General features: G+C 42.8%; 1 protein-coding gene across 8 annotated transcripts in view; it reads left to right on the forward strand.

Annotated features, from left to right (window-relative positions):
- klc1 (kinesin light chain 1) overlaps positions 1-21,519 on the forward strand; it is a 39,982-nt gene that overhangs the window by 5,416 nt on the left and 13,047 nt on the right. For 5 of the 8 annotated variants that reach the window (XR_002872588.1, XM_023951257.1, XM_023951256.1 and 2 more), the window contains exons 2-13: positions 2,519-2,780; positions 3,810-4,040; positions 4,916-4,994; positions 6,612-6,840; positions 7,483-7,570; positions 10,857-10,958; positions 12,086-12,259; positions 12,394-12,493; positions 12,991-13,043; positions 16,342-16,409; positions 19,207-19,315; positions 20,972-21,133. Coding sequence is in view for 7 of the 8 variants with exons in the window: in XM_023951257.1 (XP_023807025.1) it covers positions 2,520-2,780; positions 3,810-4,040; positions 4,916-4,994; positions 6,612-6,840; positions 7,483-7,570; positions 10,857-10,958; positions 12,086-12,259; positions 12,394-12,493; positions 12,991-13,043; positions 16,342-16,409; positions 19,207-19,315; positions 20,972-21,133 (1,656 nt within the window). In the remaining variant the exon portion in view is untranslated. The remainder of the gene's footprint in view (positions 1-2,518; positions 2,781-3,809; positions 4,041-4,915; positions 4,995-6,611; positions 6,841-7,482; positions 7,571-10,856; positions 10,959-12,085; positions 12,260-12,393; positions 12,494-12,990; positions 13,044-16,341; positions 16,410-19,206; positions 19,316-20,971; positions 21,134-21,519) is intronic. The other 3 variants (XM_023951258.1, XM_023951260.1, XM_023951262.1) reach the window with 1 other exon arrangement.

The following is a 21,519-nucleotide window of genomic DNA, read 5'->3' on the forward strand; positions in this document are numbered from 1 at the left end:
TTGCTTCAATTAAGGGCATCACAGATAATTGTAAGAAGACACTATTGTTTTAGCAGTTTCGTCAGTTTGAGTAGTGAAACTTGACCGTGGTCATGTTTTTGACAGTCTTCAGTCTTTTGTGCTTGTGGAGATGTTGTTAGCTTAAGGCAAGTGCTGCTGAAGCACTCTGTCTTAATCCTCTTATGTGTGTGTGTATGTGTTGGGGTGTCTGTTTGCGTGTTGATGGGAGAAAAGGCATACGAGGCAAAGAAAGTCTGGATCTAAGGATAAACTATACCTTTTAGATTTTCGTAAAATAATAGTTAATTATAATAATAATAGTTAATTATACCATGTTCCATGTTAATACTCGATTCTGATTGGCTGCTGGGTGTGCATTAAAACCTGATAACCGCATAGTGAAAAAAGAAGTTCCGGTCACCTAACTTAAATGTTTTGTATCACTGCACCGGCTTCTTTAGAACAACCTTTTGCTTCATCATTTGGACAAAAACAAGCGGTAAGAGGTGAACTTTCTCTCTGAACTGATGGTTTATTCAACCCATTGGAAAGATCAGCATGTATATACACTGACCAAAAATATAAACGCAACACTTTTGTCATTGCTCCCATTTTTATGGTATGAACTCAAAGATGTGAAACATTTTCCACATACACAAAATAACCAGTTCTCTGAAATATTGTTCACAAATCTGTCTAAATCTGTGATAGTGAGCACTTCTCCTTTGCCAAGACAATCCATCCCACCTCACAGGTGTGCCATATCAAGATGCTGATTAGACAGCATGATTATTGCACAGGTGTGCCACAAGAAAAGTCCACTCTGAAATCTTCAGTTTTGTTTTATTGAGGATTTAAGGATTTTATTAAAGGATTAAAAATTAAAAAAGGATTAAAATCTGGTTAATATGTATTGCTTTTGTAAGTGACCATGGTATAAGCGGGTTTAATGGCCTTCAAAGGATGCGTTATTACTTTTTAACGCACTTCGCGGAAGCAACCGTCCTCCGCGAAGCGGTTCAGGCTTCCACGGCGTGCGTTAAAAAGTAATAATGCACACTTCGCCGGCCATTAACCCTTACAAAATCCACAGTGATAACGAACACCTAAAAAAAAAAAAGGTTTTGGTCACTTAGCTTAAATGCTCTGTATCACTGTGCTGGCTTTTTTAAAACAAACTTTAGTTTCATCATCTGAACAAAAACAAGCGGTTAGAGGAGAAGTTTCTCTCTGAACTGATGCTTTATTTAACCATCGTGACGCTTGCTTTCCTTTGCCGCTGCACTCGAGGTCGGTGCCGGAGTCCTACCGTATCACACAATCCAACCTACTGTATAGTAATGAACGCACTGTTTACCATGTCAGCTCATAAACACAGCAGGGTAGGAGACATTCACAGGGGGAGTGGGACAGATTCACGGGGAGGCAGCGCGTCCTCACGGAGGAGTATCCAAACTGAAGGGGTGGCGCCGACCGCATGATCGCAAGATGAAGGGGAAGCACAGCATTATGGACGGTCCACCAGGACTGAAAAAAATGACGTAATTTCGCTCTGCACATGCGCAGTAAGTGTAGGTAGGAAAAAAATCACAGCCAGGGCAGATCCTTAGAACAACGACTCAGCCGTTACCTTGACAACACGCTGCACCAAGCGTCAAATTGTCCACTTTTTGTTAAAAAGTGCTTTAAACAAAAAAAAGGATAAATAACTAAAAAATGGATTGTGTATTATTTTTCTTTGAGACCGTGGTATCAGCATATTGGACTTCGATGTGTCCACTATCAGAAATAAATGGGACACCACGTTATCCCGTACCTATTTAATACTGATGTACATGTTTATGAGCTCGTCTGTTCGTCCATCCATCCGGTTGTCCGTCCGTCCATCTGAGCTCTTTGCAGTTGTCCGAGCTTCTCAGCCTATCTCTAAGGGAGCAAAAATCTTTTAAAAGTTTTACAACTAAAAATTCCAGCCTTTCCCATCTTAGTCAAACAGAGGGGGTTAATAGTCTCATGTCCAGACAAGATTCAGACAAGTTGATTCATGACTCCATCTTTTGCAGACTGGATAGTCGGTATCCCTTGTGCTATCTTAGATGACCCCACCCTTACATTGACGTGTTCTCGTTACCATGAAAAAGGTGGATAAAGGTGGTAAGATTTCATGTAATCCATGGACACCAGTGAAGATCACAAATCATTGAAGAAAAAAGGTTCAGAGCACTGTCTAGTGGGTCTAGATGACCCAACTCCCAATGTCAAAGTGCCTAGGATACCACTGTAGAACATTCAGACACTGCTGCCTCAGTTTGAACCAGACCCAATAACACCACACCTGCTCTCAAGTCTTCCCACTGACTATCAGTTAACCACAAAATCAATGTTAAAGTTCTGCCTCTAGGTTACAAATTGCTCCTTAAGTTTAATCATGTGTTTTAAAAGACTGTAGTATAACAATAGTTGTTTGAGCAGTTTTTCCTAATGATGTGAGGAACTTTTTGCCTTCTTGCATCTGCAGGATGCGTGAGGACATGTCCACCATGGTGAAGGAGGAGGAAGATCCAGCGGAGAAGCTGTCCCAAGATGAGATCATCTCCCAGACCAAGCAGGTGATCCAGGGGCTGGAGGCCCTGAAGCAGGAGCACCATTCCATCCTAGACGGCCTGCTGGGCACTCTGCGCTGCCTAAAGCAGGACGAGGAGGGAGTCCTGGTCGAGGAGAAGTCACATATGATCCGCAAGTCCCTGGAGATGCTTGAGTTGGGACTTAGTGAAGCTCAGGTAGGCTGTGTGGAGCACCAGCAGCTTTTTTTAACCTGTTGTACCATCAATGTTTTCTGTGAAAACACATTCAACGTGTCCACACATTTTGTGGCTATAGAATATGCGGTGAGTGTAATATGAATCTGTGTCAAAGGCATCTTAATCCATGAATGAGGCAAGAGGCATTTCAGTAGAAAGAGAAAGGGCAACTTCCCCAACTGAAGAGGAACTGTAGAAATAGACGGCTTCACTCCCCAGAGGAGGAAACATAAAAACTGCTGATTTGCAGAAAAAGTTTACAAACCAACCACTGCTGGTAGTGCTGCTCCTTCCAAACACGGGGCAGCCGACAGGTCACTGCTGATGTTCCGGCATCTTCTGTGTCCCAACAACCTGTTTGATGAAGACACTGAACGTCTGCAGACTCTCTAGTGTTTTCACTTTGTGGAAAGTCACAAACACGCACTGGTGGCTTTTACCCTCAACCCCTTTAACTACCTCTAAAGTTAACATTTGTTGTTGTTTTACAGGAGATACACAGAGGAAAATGTGATCAAGTCTTTCACATTTGAATGAAAGAAACTTTATTTATAAAGCACCTAACAACAATCGTTAGGGCACCAAAGTGCTTCACAGTGAAAGAAAGACAACGTTTAATATTAGACAAATTAAGAACAAAAATTATAAAGTTACAAAAACAATTAGCAATAAATCACATAGAAGACAAATAACAATGCAATGAAAGAAAACAAAAATGCCCCCAAATACTTTAAAGCATATTCTAAAAAGGTGGGTTTTTAGTTGACATTTAAAACATTTTACCTTCTGTATTATTACTGTTTGTATTCCTTAGTTAATCTTGCATATCACTAGATTGTAAAGGGTTTTGTAGCTGTGAGGAATGAACAGTCAATCTTTATATTTTTATTAAGTAATCCTCACATCAACTTTTGGATTAGAAGTTTGTGAATTAGTAAAACATTTGAACCGTCCGCCAGATCTTGTGTGGAGTTTTATATCTGGCATGCGTTCTCTTTTCTGTGGCAGGTGATGATGGCGCTGTCAACCCACCTGAGTTCAGTGGAGTCCGAGAAGCAGAAGCTACGTGCTCAGGTACGCCGGCTGTGCCAGGAGAACCAGTGGCTGAGGGACGAGCTCGCCGGGACTCAGCAGAAACTGCAGAGGAGCGAGCAGAGTGTGGCCCAGCTGGAAGAGGAGAAGAAGCACCTGGAGTTCATGAACCAGCTGAAGAAGTACGACGAGGACCTCTCGCCCTCAGTAAGTGCTGAGGTCGTCCGCCATGTGGGGTTTGTGGTCGGTTTATTGCACCATGCAGCTGTCGCTTCCAGTACAGTTCATCTTTGGCTCAGTTTGAGCTGAATGTGCCAAATTCTAGGGTAGATGGCGCTCTGCGTCCTCCTGCTTTTGCTGCTACCGTTCCTGATTTCACCCCTCTGAGTATGCAGACCAAAGCTTTGACCTATAAAGTGTTTTGGATGTGTTACTTAAAGTGACTCGAGTTTTCCACAGCCTGAGGGAAAATATAAAGAAATAAGGCTGAAGAAAGTGCTGGATTCATGGAATCAGTTCCACAAGAACAAACAAAAACAAGTAAAGAGCCAGGAAGAACTGGAAGGCCATAACATTGATGAAGAGAATAGATGAAGCAGGTAGAGATTAGACCAGCGGTGCATCAAGTTAGTCAACTCCTTAAGGGCCTACCTCAGGCCACGGCCCTGGCCCGGTTGGAGTCGTCTAACTGCTGGGTAGCGGGGAGCTTAGGGAAAAGTGGTTGGAATGATGGTGGCAGCCTGAAGTCATCAGAATCATGTTTACAGCTAAGATTTTGTCTTTGGGAGCTGAGCAACATAGTAATATTTGAAAAAGAAACATGATCACACTGTAAGGGCTAAAGGCTATGAAAGAGGCCCACGGGGCCATGGAGAACAGGGCGTAAAAAGTCGCCTCTGAGGGCCCAAAGGAAATGATGTAAGCCAAAGCTCCGATGAAATCTAAAAAAAAGTTTTGTTGGTCTGTTTCTGTGAAGCTCTTTGAATTACTTTGCGTATGAACGGAAGTATAAATACTCCTGGGGGGACTTTCTATGAATGAAGCAGAGTACCATCGTCTCATCTCTCCTTTTCACGTCTCAGGAGGAAAAGGATTCCGACTCTAGTAAGGAGACTCTGGACGATCTCTTTCCAGATGACCAGGATGACCAGGCTCCAGGCAGTAAGTTTTTCCTCCTCTTTTGATCTTCATCACTGCCAGGCATCATTGAACTTGTCAGTGTTTCACGAGCCCACATGTCAAATGTATTTTGAGTTACTAGAGTGTAGATCGTAGGAGTTGGACTTGAAATGGACACGATAAGCAGATATTTGATCCCATCTCTCCTCACTTCATCAAATCCCAAGAACCAGGAAGTGTTGGCCGTGTCAGATGTGTTTTAGTTAAGAACTGGACTTTCACTGAAAAAGGAACGGCATGGAAAAGAAATATACGGAGAAAATAGCCCCAGAAAGAGAAGGTTCTGCAGAATCTGTCATATTCCCTCTGAGTTGGACTCGCCTGAGGCTCTGCTTCTGTCATGGTGGATGGGAGAGCAGAAGACTAGACGTCTTCCCCATCGAGCATCATCCACCCTGACTCACTTTGACCCAAGACCTTTAAGTCTTACAGAACCGGCTTCTAAAGCTACAGAAAATTCCAGAATTGTAGCGTGACACCTTGTGAATTTTGTGAAGAAAAAGAAAGTAGTGTAAACTGTTTCAACAGTAATGGTGTTTGCATGCTTGTGTTGTGTTATCAAAGGCGAGCTTTCTTCTTCATTGTTCTTTCACACATCATTCATTAGTGACATCCTCACTTTATCCCATCCTCCCTCCCTCCCATTCTCCCTCCATCCCATCCTCCTTCCCTCCCATCCTCCCTCCCTCCCATCCTCCCTCCCTCCCATTCTCCCTCCATCCCATCCTCCCTCCATCCCATCCTCCCTCCATCCCATCCTCCTTCCATCCCATCCTCCCTCCCTCCCATCCTCCCTCCATCCCATCCTTTCTCCATCCATCCCATCCTCCCTCCATCCCATCCTCCCTCCATCCCATCCTCCCTCCATCCCATCCTCCCTCCATCCCATCCCATCCTCCCTCCATCCCATCCTCCCTCCATCCCATCCCATCCTCCCTCCATCCCATCCCATCCTTCCTCCATCCCATCCTCCCTCCATCCCATCCCATCCTCCCTCCATCCCATCCCATCCTTCCTCCATCCCATCCTCCCTCCATCCCATCCCATCCTTCCTCCATCCCATCCTCCCTCCCTCCCTCCCATCCTCCCTCCATCCCATCCCATCCTCCCTCCATCCCATCCCATCCTCCTTCCATCCCATCATCCCCCCATCCCATCCTTGTCATTCTCTGCTTTCTAACAACTGCTTGTCTTTTATTGAGGACACAGTTCTTTTACAACATGTCCTCTCAGAAGGTCCTTCTGCCCTTATTTGTAGTTTTTTAGTCTTGACTCATTTTATGACCTCAGAAACACTGAGGTCAAATTCTGGTAACAGGATAAAGTAGAGATAAAGTAAAGCTTGGCAAAACATGTTTATTAAAAAACCCAATGTGTGTTTTGGTTGGGCTGTTATCCTGAGTTTTGAGACCGGCTTCTGTTGAGGAGTGACCTTATTGTTCTATCGGAAGACATCGCATTACTTAGCGCTTTGCAACTATTGTTGACATTTTGGAAAAACGTTCAGCCTAAGCAGCAGCACTGCAGGTTTGAATGGATAGTGTCTCTTCTTATTATTTCTGTTTCTTGTGCTTCTTTTTCCTCCTCCTGTGCATTCAGTCCAGCCAGCCCACGGCAGCGCGGCAGCGGCAGCTGCTCAGCAGGGAGGATACGAGATCCCAGCTCGTCTGCGAACCCTGCACAACCTGGTGATCCAGTACGCCTCCCAGGGCAGGTACGAGGTGGCGGTGCCCCTCTGCAAACAAGCCCTGGAAGACCTGGAGAAGACCTCTGGACACGACCACCCAGATGTAGCTACCATGCTCAACATCCTCGCGCTTGTTTACAGGTGTGCGACTGATTAAGCCTCAAAATGTTAATCAAAAGAAGGGAGAAGTATCTCCAGCCATGATCTTGGTAGAGAAAAACTGTGCCTGTAGTTCACACAGAGGCATTTTCCCGTGGCCTTCACAGAAGTTCTGATGTTCCTTTTTCTAGATAATTTTGAAAGGACTGTTTTTCACCTTGGAGTAACTAAAAATTCCATGAAGCCAGAGAGGCATGCATAACAGTGAAGCCGCATCAGTCTTTTTGTGGCCTCCACACTGTGGCATGTCAACACAACCCCGCAGAATTGTGTGGTTGCTCTCCAAATGAGAGCTGGATTGCAGATGAGGCCAAACAAAGCCTGACACAAGTAGAGATTTACAATGCAGTGCTAGCTCTAAGCTAGCGCTCGTTTTGTCGTCCAGTGAGGCGGGAACAAAAGGATGACTCAGAGAAACTAGACAAAAATTGTACCTGACTGTAGCTATGCCTCCGTTGTACAGATCTCAACTGTCAGTTTAGTCTTAAATCTCATCTACTTGGTTCCACTGATCAAGGGAACTGCAGCAAAAGTAGTTCAAGCGTGTAACCCGAACACTGACAGACTGTTGTCTGTCACCTTGTCATTGGTGTTTGTGTTTACCTTTTTTCTGCTGTTTGTCAGGGATCAGAACAAATACAAGGAGGCAGCTAACCTGCTGAATGACGCTCTGGCCATCAGGGAGAAGACTCTTGGAAAGGACCATCCAGCTGTGAGTGCATCAGTCTGTCTGACTCTGAGATGGAGATTTTCAAAGCAGAGATGTTGTGGGTTAGGGTTAAAGTATTTAAAGTTAAAGTGAAGTTAGCTGTCGCGTACCTAGCCGTGTGAAATGTGTTCTGACCCATCCCCTGGGGGAGCGGTGAGCTGCAGACACAGCCGCGCTCGGGACTCATATGGTGGATTAACCCCCAATCCAACCCCTTAATGAGTGCGTCCCATTTTTAGAGTCTTTGGTATGACTCGGCCTGCATTTGAACTCATAACCTTCCAGTCACAGGCCGGACACTCTACCAGAAGGGCAATGAGCTGATCAACAGCAACAGTAGCTCCTTCTCTTAGCTTCACACATCACTGCAAACAGAGAAACATCGATAGAATCAGATCCACAGCTCTCCAGGAACCCTTCAACATGCCTTTATTAGTTTAAAGTTCCAAAAACTCTAACTAAATTTTACAGCGAATAAACCCAACAGCCCACACTTCAGAACAAGTGCTATTGCTAATACCTGCTATTAAATATTTGTTGAAGATTTATTACAATTATTTGGAAAATTCAACGCTGAAGGTAGTAATACGTTGTTGACCTTTCGTCATATCCCGTCAGGGGTCGCCACAGCGAATCAGCTTTCACTGCTAATAGGGACGGCTGTAAATGTTTGTTCTCTGTAAAAGTTATCTCCTTTTTATGTACTTTAGTTTTGGTGGAATTAATGATTGCTTTTTTTAATCTAATGAATGTCAACCTTCATCAGCTTTACAGGTTTGAAGGAATCCGTGTCCTGGTTTCCTTTCTACACACAGAAACGTGTCTCTTTGTTGTCCTCGACCCCTTTAAACCCAGTGTAGTGTATCACCGTTAGAGACCAGACATCAAGGAAAGTGTACAAGTGGGAATTTGACAGCTGGATGTCGCTGCCCTGCTGAGCATTTGTCTACATTACAGCATTTGACAATTCCAAATAGTTTAAATCCAAAACGGCTCTGTGGTGGACGGGTGTCCTCCGGTTTAACGATGATTGCTCCAGCTCCCGTCACCCCTGAACGGGATGAAGAGGGTTAAAGAAGGCCTGACAGATGCTTGCTAGACTGCTCAGAAGCTCTGCTGCCGTCTCAAGGCTGGTCTTAAACAGTTTTTGTCTTTTTCTGCTCAAACGTCTCGTTCATCTTGCTTATAGAAAGTCAGACTTTGAGTGACATCTTTAGAAAAACAACCTACAGAAAGAACCGTTTCTGCATTTGTCGACCTTTATAAGTCCTCACAAAACAGATGGGACCACCTCTACTGCACCTCACACTGCAGACACTAGTCTGTCTGTAGAGTGTGATGAGATATCGTGTGTGAAAGATGGGCCAGGCCTGTTCTCCGGTCTGTTGGCTTGTGTTTGCACCTGTGACCTCTAGCAAACTGCAGGTTGATTAACTGTGTTAACCCCAGCAGGCCTGTGCCCCCCTGTTTGGATCCCCTTCATGCTCCAGTTTGTAACACAGAGGTTAGATGTCCTCAGTCCCGTATCCTGTCAACACCTTCCGGGATTTTTCACTCCTCCGCAAATATCTGTTGAAGATTTTAACATTGATTCACAATTTAATGATTGAACTGTCACATCTGATCTGTTTTAGACCTACTAACTGTAGTTCGTCCTGGTTTAATTGATCACCAGTTTATCCTGTGTTGGAGATCTCATTTCACTTCACTCTCTGACTGCTTTTATCTCATATCAAGGGTTTGTCCCCTTCTGACCAGAGTGAAATGAACTGACTGCATGACAGTACAGCACTTTAAAGTTTCTGAACCGGAGCTTGCCTCCTGGTATTATGAGACATAAATATCAGGGCCCCCCCATGTTTAAAAGAACTGCCTGAGAGAAACTGTCACTAGCAATGTGATCCGACGTGATCTCCTGGTTTGGACTGTATCCAACATGAGGTTAAATAAAACGCTGTATATCTTCCAGTAGTGGCCGGTCTCCAACAAACGCCGGGTCTAACAGGTTTTCATGACTTTAGACCGGGGTGGGCAAACCTTTTGACTCGTGGGCTGCAAAGGATTCTAAAATTTGATAGAAGGGCCGGACCAGGAATGGATGTGTGGCGGGATTTGGCAATCCACCTCCCCAGAGAAAGAAATATTATGGAATCTGAACAAAAACATGTTTCCTCTCTGATTGAAAATGATTGTATATTTTAAAACCAAACATTTTGGTGTTTTTATCTTAAATCTGTGACTTTTATTCTCACTTTTAATGCCAGTTGCAGCAACGGCTTGATGTCCTTCACGGAAAGAAGCAAACTTAGAAAAAATGATGCATTTATGAGCTGTTGGAATGATTACATAAACTAAACATTAGAAAAACAGCAAATCTTCCAACACAACACCAAAGCATGATAAGTTTCTTCACTTAAACAATAGTCATTTTATGTGTGAAGTGTCATCTATGTGGAGACACCAGAATTACAGGGAAAATAAATCAATAAGACCTATCAATATATTTGATTTTAGTGTGGCGGGCCAGATTAAATAGTTTGACGGGCCGCATGTGGCCCCCGAGCCGTAGTTTGCCCATCCCTGCTTTAGACGTTGGTCTCCAATAGTGGCCAGGCTCTATTAAGACGGCCACCACCCACGGCTTGCACTTTTGACAGTATTTATGCATACACTGGATATATTTAAGATCAATTTAACCATATGTCTCTAGGTTGCGCACAGTCATGCAGATGCCAGGCGTCTGTGGTATTTGCGCTGTGAGCCAGTGTAAGTTTTGTATATCCTGAAATGTCAAACCCTTCTAGTTTGAATTTTTTTAATCCATCGTGTCAAAAGGGCCAATTTATTTAGGGAATGGTTAAAGTTGGGGTTCATTCCTGTGATTACAAACTGGTGTAGTCAGGTTAAGGGTGTGTGAAAGAGTCTTTGGTTTGAAAAATCTCAAAGCTCTTTTCTAGATATTAGGCATTTCCTTTCCCTACCTTTGCCATATTCCTTTTTGAATTTCTGTCCTTCCACCCCGTCACCCACCTTTCTGTTCTTCCATCTTCACTGCACTCTCATGACTTTCAATCAGAGCTCAGAGCAGATGTCTCTGCTGATGCCTGTAGATGTAGATCAAGTACCAACACTTCCATAAAGTCTTTTTACCAAGCCTTAATTTTGTCTGTTACTGTACTTAATCAGTTGCATTAAATAATTATTATGATGTGGCAGTCACACGTGATTACGAGTTACATAAGACTGAAGAGTATCTGTAAGGTAATGGATGTTTCTGTTTCTCCATAAGGTTGCTGCAACTCTTAATAACCTGGCTGTGCTGTATGGAAAGAGAGGAAAGTACAAGGAAGCAGAACCTCTGTGCAAGAGAGCGCTGGAGATCAGAGAAAAGGTGGGTTCATTGTTGGGCGTGAAGTCATAACATTATCATTTATTATATTACTGTTTTAAACTGGTTTTTATTTAGTTACTCATCAGATATATTGCTTTTCTTTAACAGTGAGTCGTTTAGTTAAATAAATAAATGAGAAAATTTGTTTTGTTGGACAAACGTGCTTGACATTGTTTCTTTAACTGAGGGGTTTGTGAAAACACTTCATAAAAACAGAAGATATGGGATCAAGAAGATCCCAGTTTAAAGAGCCGAACAGAATCGTGGTGCAGTACGTCTTTGTTTTTAGAATTTCTGTTTCAGAAACATGCTGTTACTAAACCACACTGTATGCAGAAGCAGCATTTTCTCATTTCTTCATTGTAAAAAAAAACTCAATACTGGAAGGTATAGAGGTACAGTACAGCAGCAAAGTATAGAGATACAGTACAGCAGCAAAGAATAGAGGTACAGTACAGCAGCAAATTATAGAAATACAGTACAGCAGCAAAGTATAGAGGTACAGTACAGCAGCACGGTATAGAAGTATAGTACAGCAGCACGGTATAGAGGTACAGTACAGCAGCAAATTATAGAAATACAGTACAGCAGCAAAGTATAGAGGTACAGTACAGCAGCAAATTATAGAAATACAGTACAGCAGCACGGTATAGAGGTACAGTACAGCAGCACGGTATAGAGGTACAGTACAGCAGCACGGTATAGAGGTACAGTACAGCAGCAAAGTATAGAGGTACAGTACAGCAGCACAGTATAGACTTACAGCGCATCTCTACTGTAAAACAGTATAGCAGGAAGGTGCAGCAGTACAGGGGAAAGACGTATAAAAGCAACATACAAGTAAACTGTAAATGTAAAGGTGTGGGTAGATGTGAAATGCTTGCATAAAATCTATTAAACATGGAAAATTTCAGAAAATTACTTCGTTTTTGTCTATAGCACAACTATCCTTGATATTGGAGGTGGTAGAAACATCGTGGTGTCATGAAAAGTAGACTTGCTGCTGTAGCAGCAGTGTCGTGTCATTCGGCTGTGTACCGTTTGGTTTATCGTTTAAAATAATTCAGAAACAGATTAAAGTCCTGACTGTTGCTCTACTCCCAGTGTCTTTGTGGTTTCTGTTCCAGGTTTTGGGTAAGGACCACCCAGACGTGGCCAAGCAGCTGAACAACCTCGCCCTTCTGTGCCAGAACCAGGGCAAATACGACGAGGTGGAGTATTATTACATGAGAGCACTGGAGATCTATCAGACTCAGCTGGGGCCTGATGACCCCAATGTGGCCAAAACTAAGAACAACCTGGTGAGAGGCGCCGAGGCGTCGTCCTCCGTGGATTAATGCAGATTAAATAAAGTCACGTTGAGAACATTCATTGTTGATTCAGCCTTTGATCCAGCTGTAATTGTCTGTTGTGTTTGGATCTCTGTGTTTGTCAGGCATCCTGTTACCTCAAGCAGAGCAAGTTTAAGCAAGCTGAGACTCTGTATAAAGAAATCCTGACCCGTGCTCACGAGAGGGAATTTGGTTCCGTTGATGGTGAGGCGTCGCTGCATTCAGGAGCACCCACACACTTTTACATTCACAGCAAAGCGGAGCATGTTTCCGAGTCAGGGCCGGCCAACACTGGTCCTGAAGGGCTCCAGTCCTGCTTGTTTTCCCAGTTCTTCCTGATCTGCTTGCTGCTCATTAGCAGAGTCAAGTGTTTCCACTCCCTGATTGACTGAACACACCTGATTTAGGTAATTGACATGAAGCAGAGCAGGGAGAGGTGGAAACCAGGCAGGATTGTGGCTCTTTAGGATCAGGGTTGCCAGCCAACAAGTCAACAGGCCTGGAAAAAGCTCAGATCCCCAAATTTATGTCTGTTAAAAATCTTTCATGTAAAGGTCAATACATTTTGGCTGCTGCCATGTATTTTATTATTCAAATGCCCAGAGTTAAATGTGAAAGGTCATACTACAGAGAGAGAGTGACATTTGCAGTGTCTCCTGCTGTTATCTGATGGTTTCAGCTCTGAATCTGTTTCCCTGCAGATGAGAACAAACCAATCTGGATGCACGCTGAGGAGCGGGAGGAGAAAAGCAAGGCGGGTGTCCGTGGATGATTTTTTTAAAAGCAAAGCTTTAGATTGACCTTTAACTTTTGATCCTGCCGGGATGCTGTGTGCAAAGCTTTGGGACATCAAATGCTAAATAGTCCGTTACAGTCTTACTGAGGTGGCAGCTGGTGGCCGATGCTGTACTGCTTAGCTTTTAGGCAGCTGGATGGCCATCAATGTGAAAGGGTGTAAAAATGGTTAGAGTAATTTCTGAAGATGACTGGGAAATGGCTTGTTTGAAGGCGCAGACACCAAGCGAGGAATTATTGCAATGTTGTGGAAGATGGACACACCCTCAACGAATTGATGACATGTCTAGCCTTGGAGAGATTGACATACGGTACAGACACACCTTCTCATTCAAAGAGTTTTCTTTATTTTCATGACTAGGAAAATTGTAGATTGACACTGAAGCCATCAAAACTATGAATTGACACACATTGAATTGTATACATAACAAAAAGTGTTAAACAATTGAAAATATGTCATATTGAAGGTTCTTCAAAGAAGCCACCTTTTGCTTTAATTACTGCTTTGCACACTCTTTCCGGTGACCTTCCTGTTAAAGGAAGGCGCAGCACCCCCATCACTCTCCTTCTTGGTCAAATAGCCCTTTTACACCCTCAAGGTGTGTTTGGGGTCATTATCCTGTTGAAAAAGAAATGATGGTCCAACTAAACGCAAACCGGATGGAATAGCATGCCGCTGCAAGATGCTGTGGTAGCCATGCTAGTTCAGTAAGCCTTCAATTTGGACTAAATCCCCAACAGTGTCACTAGCAAAGCACCCCCACACCATCACACCTCCTCCCCCATGCTTCACAGTGGGAACCAGGCATGTAGAGTCCATCCATTTACCTTTTCTGTGTCGCACAAAGACTCGGTGGTTGGAACCAAAAATCTCAAATTTGGACTCATCAGACCAAAGCACAGATTTCCACTGGTCTAATATCCATTCCTTGTGTTCTTTTGCCCAAACAAGTCTCTTCTGCTTGTTGCCTTTCTTTAGCAGTGGTTTCCTAGCAGATATTCTACCATGAAGGCCTGATTCACACAGTCTCCTTTTAACAGTTGTTGTAGAGATGTGTCTGCTGCTAGAACTCTGTGTGCCATTGAACTGCTCTCTAATCTGAGCTGCTGTTAACCTGCCATTTCTGAGGCTGGTGGCTTGGATGAACTTATCCTCCTCAGCAGAGGTGACTCTTGGTCTTCCTTTCATGGGCCGGTCCGCATGTGAGCCAGTTTCATTGTAGCGCTTGATGGGTTTTGTGACTGCACTTGGGGACACTTTCAAAGTTTTCCCAATTTTTGGGATGACTGACCTTCATTTCTTAAAATAATAACTGCTACTCGTTTTTCTGTACTTAGCTGCTTTTCTCTTGCCATAATACAAATTCTAACAGTCTATTCAGGAGGACTATCAGCTGTGTATCCACCTGACTTCTGCACAATACAACTGTAAGTCCCAACCCCATTTATAAGACAAGACATGACACTTAATAAACCTGACAGGACACAGCTGTGAAGTGAAAAACATACCTCTAGGACAGGGGTCGGGAACCTAAGGCTCGCGAGCCATATATGGCTCTTTTGATGGTCACATGTGGCTCGCAGACAAATCTTTAATTCAAATTTTTTTTCTTCATTAGACCAGTCCTTCTCGTGCGCGATGCGATGGCAGAGGCGCGCAGTAGTAGCGGTGCTTAGAGAGACAAATCTGCGCCAGCACTAGTATAAGTTTAAAATTGTCTATTAATTCACAGAGTTTGTACCACCCGGAAACCTGTGAATTGCCGTGCCTAAAACTGCGCGCTCCCGTCTCTGAGAAAGAGCGCGCAGTTGCGGGGACGGGATGTGTGAGGGAGAAAGCAGAGGGTGGGGCTGAGGTGTTGTGGGGACAGGCTGCAGGTGAATCGCGCAGGGATTGTAAATAGGTAAAACCCACTGCCTGTCACTCACTGCAGCGTGTGAGTGTGTGTTTGGCTCCAGGTCCGCATGTGAGCAGTCTGTCTCACATCTACAAAACATTCATACCAACCTAAGATCACGTTTAAAGTCTCAACGCCTGCATGAAGCAGAAACTCACCACGTAAACCAGACTAGACCATCAGCAAAACTACCACGAGAAATACTCATCATTTATTAGAAACAGCATAACAATGTTATTAAAAAGAATCCACAGACTTATTGTACTTTAAAAAGGTTGAAATTACATCAAATGCACACATTCACTTGTATTTTAGTTTTAAACATATTGTCGCGGACTGAGTTGGGTGGCTGTTGGGCCGCGTTAAAAGTTCTGGAGTTCATTGACCGCATCAAGCAGAGAGCTGATTGGCTCTCAGTTCTGTCGCTCAGCCTGTTGTTAGGTAGTTTGGACCAATGGGGTTCAGCTATGGGCCGAATAAGGGAAAGGGGAGGGCTGCAGCGGGAGCAGGGGAATATAAAGTTGGGAGACGCGCTCTCGTCTCGTCTCGGCGGGAGAGATTCAGGAGTTGCTGAATTAATTGTTCGGCGTTTGTCGCGGTCTGCAGTAACCCGAATAAAGAACCTTAAAAGAGGTTAAGTCTCCGTGCCTCAGTGTGGGAAAGGGACACTACATTATTGTATGGCTCTTTCGAAATTACATTTCAAAATATGTGGCGTTTATGGCTCTCTTGGCCAAAAAGGTTCCCGACCCCTGCTCTAGGAGCTCATCAAGAGAATGCCAAGAGTGTGCAAAGCAGAAATCAAAGCAAAAGGTGGTTGCTATGAAGAACCTACAATGTGACATATTTTCAGTTGTTTCACACTTTTTTATGTATATAATTCCACATGTGTTAATTCATAGTTTTGATGGCTTCAGTGTGAATCTACAATTTTCCTAGTCATGAAAATAAAGAAAACTCTTTGAATGAAAAGGTGTGTCCAAACTTTTGGTCTGTACTGTATATTGTTAGAAAAACAAAGAAAAAAGACTTGTGAAATCCTTATATAAGCTTTTTCCAAAGCCACCAAATGCTAAAGAATGACTTAAATGTTTGTGTAAGGACATCACACTGCTGATTTAGCCGCCCTTTTTTTCCTTTTTTTTTCCAATTTTACCTGTTTTTTTTAATCCCTGTATGTGTATGTATTTTTTTATATTACTTTTAATGCCAGATTTGACATTTTTTATGTGATGTTGTTTAAAGCTTTAAAAATCACAATAAAGAAACTATGGGGGGGAAAAAAATGGTTGGAGTACAGACTTGTGATGGTGAGATGAAACGATGCCTGATATTCTGTAATCTGATGTCTGACTGCAGGGGAAGCAGAAGGACAGTTCCCCGTTTGGTGAATATGGAGGCTGGTACAAAGCCTGCAAAGTCGACAGGTCAGTGCGTTTCCTTCATGCTAAGAAGATGGATCGGTATTTAAAAAAAAAAAAAAAAAAGAAAGACACACGTTCAGCTAAGAATGACAGATTTTCAGACAGAGGATTTGGGATGTAAATTCCAAAGGTGAATTGTAAAGATGCACACTGTTGTTTATATTTCATCTCTGCTACTTGGTTTGACCAAAATAAAGGTTACCAGCTGTGAGGTTCTGTGGGGCTTCAAACGGCTGAAACGATTGCTTTTTGTTTAAAAAAAATGAAAGGCATAAATATATATTTCTGCTCAAAAAGTGATATTGCTCAGAACTACGTGTGATAAAATGATCGTCCCAAACATTTCTCCTCCTTGATTTATTGATTGATTTTAAGCAATAAAGAATATACACAGATGTGTCAAACTCATTACAGAAATGATCAAATGCATAGATAAAAAAAATAGGAAAATAAAACACAAAAAAGACACAACACATTTGCTTCATTAAAAACAGTGATATTTAACTAGAGTACAAGTAGACCTTAATTTATTGCTGGAAAAGGAGCGGCAAGAAGCGAGATTATATACAGTGGTGGACACAATTGTTGATACCCCTCAGTTAACAAAAGAAAGTCCACAATGCTCACTGAAATGACTTGAAACGTTCAAAAGTAACAATAAATTAAAATTTATTGAATATTTAAATAATGAAAATCAGCCATTACTTTTGAGTTGTGGATTAACAGAATTATTTAAAAAAAAAACAATCTATTGAAATAGGGCTGGACAAAAATGATGGTACCCATAACTTCATATTTTGTTGCCCAACCTTTTGAGACAATCACTGCAATGAAAAGGTTTCTGTATCTGTCAATGAGCCTTCTGCACCTGTCCACAGGTATTTTGGCCCACTCCTCATGAGCAAACTGCTCCAGTTGTCTCAGGTTTGACAGGTGTCTTCTCCAAATGGCATGTTTCAGCTCCTTCCACAGATGTTCAATGGGATTCAGATCTGGGCTCATAGAAGGCCACTTCAGAATAGTCCAGTGCTTTTCTCTCAGCCATTCTTGGGGTTTTTGGCTGTGTGTTTTGGATCGTTGTCCTGTTGGAAGACCCATGACCTGCGACTGAGACCAAGCTTTCTGACACTAGGCAGCACATTTCTATCCAGAATGCCTTGATAATCTGGAGATTTCATTTGACCTTCACAACTTCAAGACACCCTGTGCCAGATGCAGCAAAGCAGCCCCAAAACAGAACTGAGCCTCCTCCATGTTTCACAGTAGGGACAGTGTTCTTTTCATTTTATGCTTCCTTTTTGAGTCTATGAATATAGAGCTGATGTGCTGATATTACCAAAAACCTCCAGTTATGTCTCATCTGTCCAAAGGACATTTTCCCAGAATGCATTTTTGCAAATTCCAGTCTGGCTTTTTGATGATTTCCTTTCAACAGGGGTGTCCTCCTTGATCGTCTCCTATGAAGTCCACTCTGGCTCAAGCAATGATGAATGGTGTGATCTGACATTGATGTACCTTGATCTAGGAGTTCACCTTTAATGTCTTTGGAGGTTGTTCTGGGTTTTTTGGATAGAGTTCCAACTATCCGTCTCCTCAATTTGTCATCAATTTTCCTCTTCCGGCGACATCCAGGGAGGTCGGCTACTGTCCTGTGGGTCTTAAACTTCTGAATAATATGTGCCACTGTCATCACATGAACTTCAAGCTGCTTAGAGATGGTTTTATAGTCTTTACTTTTACAATGTTTGTGTATAATATAGTTTCTAACGTCCTTGGACAATTCTCTCCTTGGCTTTCTGTTGTCCATGTTCAGTGCGGTTCAAACCTTTTGACCAAACAGCAATGTGACTATTTGTCTCCCTTTAAATAGTCAGACTGACTGATTATGGGTTTGAAAACAGCTGTGATGTCAATTAAAGGACATACCTGAGTTCATCATGACCCCCTGGGCAGTTAGTTCTTAGTCTTTTATGGAGGTACCATCATTTTTGTCCAGCCCTATTTCATTAGTTTGTTTTTTTAAATACTTCTGTTAATCAACAACTCAAAAGTAATGGCTGATATTGATTATTTAATTTTAAATAAATTTTGATTTATTGTTACTTTTGAACGTTTCAAGTCATTTCAGTGAGCATTGTGGACTTTCTCTCTTTAACTGAGCGGTACCAACAATTTTGTCCACCACTGTATATAACCCAACCCCTGCCGAGTTCATTCATTTTATAGTTTTTACATAGTTTTAGTAATCCGGTTCTGATCCGATAGATTCTTTTCAAGTAACAAAATCCAGTGCCTGTTAATGATTGATGTTCAGAAAACAATCATTCATGATTTCAGTAAACAGTAACGGTAACCATCATGTAATAATCATTGGTTATCGTTAGAACACTTGATCACATTAAATCAGTAATTATTGCTACACATTGCAGATCAAATAAAGAAAATCAACAGTTATTGATTGTAATTTAAACATTTCAGTAATCATTATTATACATGATAATTTAATACTCATTGGTTGTAATTAAAAGAGCTTTGATTATTTCACTTCTTAAAACATAATCATTTGACTAAACATTTTTCTGATGAAATTCAAATTTCTAAAGCATTTCCTTCACATCATGCTTTTATACTTGCATTGTATGTTTTAATGTCTGAGATTTAGACTAAGATTCTCACCTTTGGTGTCGTCGCTGCTTTGTTCTCCTTTGGTCAGACAAATTTGACAAAGGAGTTTTCAAAGAGTGTTCTAAGTGTACAAAGTCTTTGTTTCTCAGTGATGAAGGTTCTCCTCACCTTTCAGTCCCACAGTCACGACAACCTTGAAAAACTTGGGGGCGCTGTACAAGCGGCAGGGCAAGTTTGAGGCAGCGGAGACGCTGGAGGAAGCTGCTATGCGCTCCAGAAAGCAGGTGAGTTGTTTGTAAATGTTGTTGATGATGATGATGATGATGAGCTGCAGGTGTCATGAAGCCAACAGTTCAGCTGTGTCTCGTCAGCAAGCATCACTGCAGTGGTGCAGACAAACCAAAGGAGTCAACCGTGACCCCTGAAAGGACAAACAAACTGTAGTGTGACTTTGAGTCACAACCATAAAATATGAAAACCTGTACAGGGCACCCAGGGTGTCCATGCAAAATATATAGTTTGTTGATTGTTTAGGGAGCCATTACAGCAAAAATCTTCCACAGGCATGCTGGAAATGACAGGCCGTAGTGAACACTTAGATAACACACGAGGGAGTAAAGGGGGGGAGTAGGGGAGACGTCGTATGACATCACCAGAGCCAGTACTCGCACCTCACTAACGACTAGTGTGTCGGTACGACAGCATCACCCATGTCATACGCGTGAGAAACCTCCTCGCACGGCAATGGCACATTCCATTTTTATGACATGCTTTAAGGACACACCTGCGCTTCTCTTAAAGGGTCTATATCCTGCTGTTCTTAAGCCTTTCAGAGGAAACTATATCCATACATAATCATATATGACCTTTGGCACACTGAAGAATGATTTTTTTTTTAAATTAAATGTGAGTTATTTTTGCAGCTATCTACTCAGAAATAAAACAAGTCAATCCCTGAGGCTCCGCCTTTCTTTCCTTGTGGGTGCCGCCCATTTTTATGACATCATCCGAGAGTCTGCCTCAGCAGCGTGTCTGAGTTTCTCCCATGAAAACAAACATCTGAACTTGTGCAAAAAAGGACGTTCATATTGTTAATAATATGAAAACATTTAGCCGATCACAGCTAGCTCCACAGAGAAAGTGTGCGTTACCCTGGGGGCGGGGGTAGCAGTGCTGACTCTTCCTGGAAGGGGCGGTTCCTCATTTCGTGACATCACAATGTGAGGACCTGCTCGTTTTGGTGGATTGGGAGGGGCTGGTGCTCAGAGAGCAGGTTTATAGAGGAATACTCAGAAATGAGTAAATGGATCAAAATACCACTTTGGGGTTGTTTTTTTGTAAGGAATCAACATTATAAAACACTTAAAAGCTCAAAAAGTAGATTTAGCATGGTATAGACCCTTTAATATGCAGCCATTTCTTTCTGCAACTCTCTACGGAACTGGACAACCCAAAATTCTGCAGCACGCTGCAAAACTTTATTGTAAAACCTACAGTTGAATAAACGTTTTTCTCAGATGTATTTTTCACTACGTTGTCTAGTGATCTGGGGTAACCAGCTATCTGTAAATATTAAAAGATGATGATTTTAGGAGAAATGAGAGCAGGCTGGACCACATTGACATCCTGTTGCTATCAGTGAAGGAGAACTTCAAATACTGACTGTTCACAAAGTCTTTAGTGGCTGAGGAGGACTGAGCTTTGTTAATGTTTCTGCAGAAGCGTTCATCAGGCGCACCACTGTCTTCACTCTGAGACTTGTTCAGGTTACAATGAATCGTTACACCCTAAAGGCCAGAAGCTGGGATTCATGCTCTGTTGTTGGGAATAGTGGGTTTGTGAGGCGGTTTCGGCCCAGGCGGTGGGCTCAGGTGCCTCCTTATGAAGCTGGGTAGAACTGGACGAGTCTGCTCTCATTGCTTCTGCTCTCGTGCCTGCAGGGTCTAGATAACATCCACAAGCAGCGCGTGGCCGAGGTCCTGAGTGAACCCGAGGGCCGTGAAAAGCAGCGGAGCCGCGAGAGCCTGACCTCGGACACGGTGAAGTACGAGAGCGGGCCAGACGGTGGCGAGGAAGTGAGTATGAGCGTGGAGTGGAATGGGGTAAGTACAGTGCACAGCCCTCAGCACAGAACTGAGAGTCTTTAGTGTGATAAAGCCTTACAAATCCTAGCCGATCCTCATCAGGAAAAGTTTTTCACTCTTCAGCTCATTTAGTTTTGGTTCAAAAATCAATTAAAAACCGTATTTGTCAGGACTCATGGTTTTCACGCTGACTCTGTACTTTATGCAAACAGTGTCTGAACATGCAGTGTTGAAGATTTTTCCAATTTTCGTTCTGACCAAGAGTCTGTTGCACAGGTGGAGGTGAGCTGGACCTTTAAAAGGCTTCGTCAGGTTTATGCTGAATTAACTGAGCCATAATGAGATGTCACGTTTAGCCTGGGTCAGCAGATGTGCTCCCGTTTCATGTGTTTTTGCTGAAAAGC

The sequence above is a fragment of the Oryzias latipes genome, chromosome 22 (genome assembly GCF_002234675.1).
Source record: "Oryzias latipes chromosome 22, ASM223467v1".
NCBI classification, from domain to species: domain Eukaryota; kingdom Metazoa; phylum Chordata; class Actinopteri; order Beloniformes; family Adrianichthyidae; genus Oryzias; species Oryzias latipes.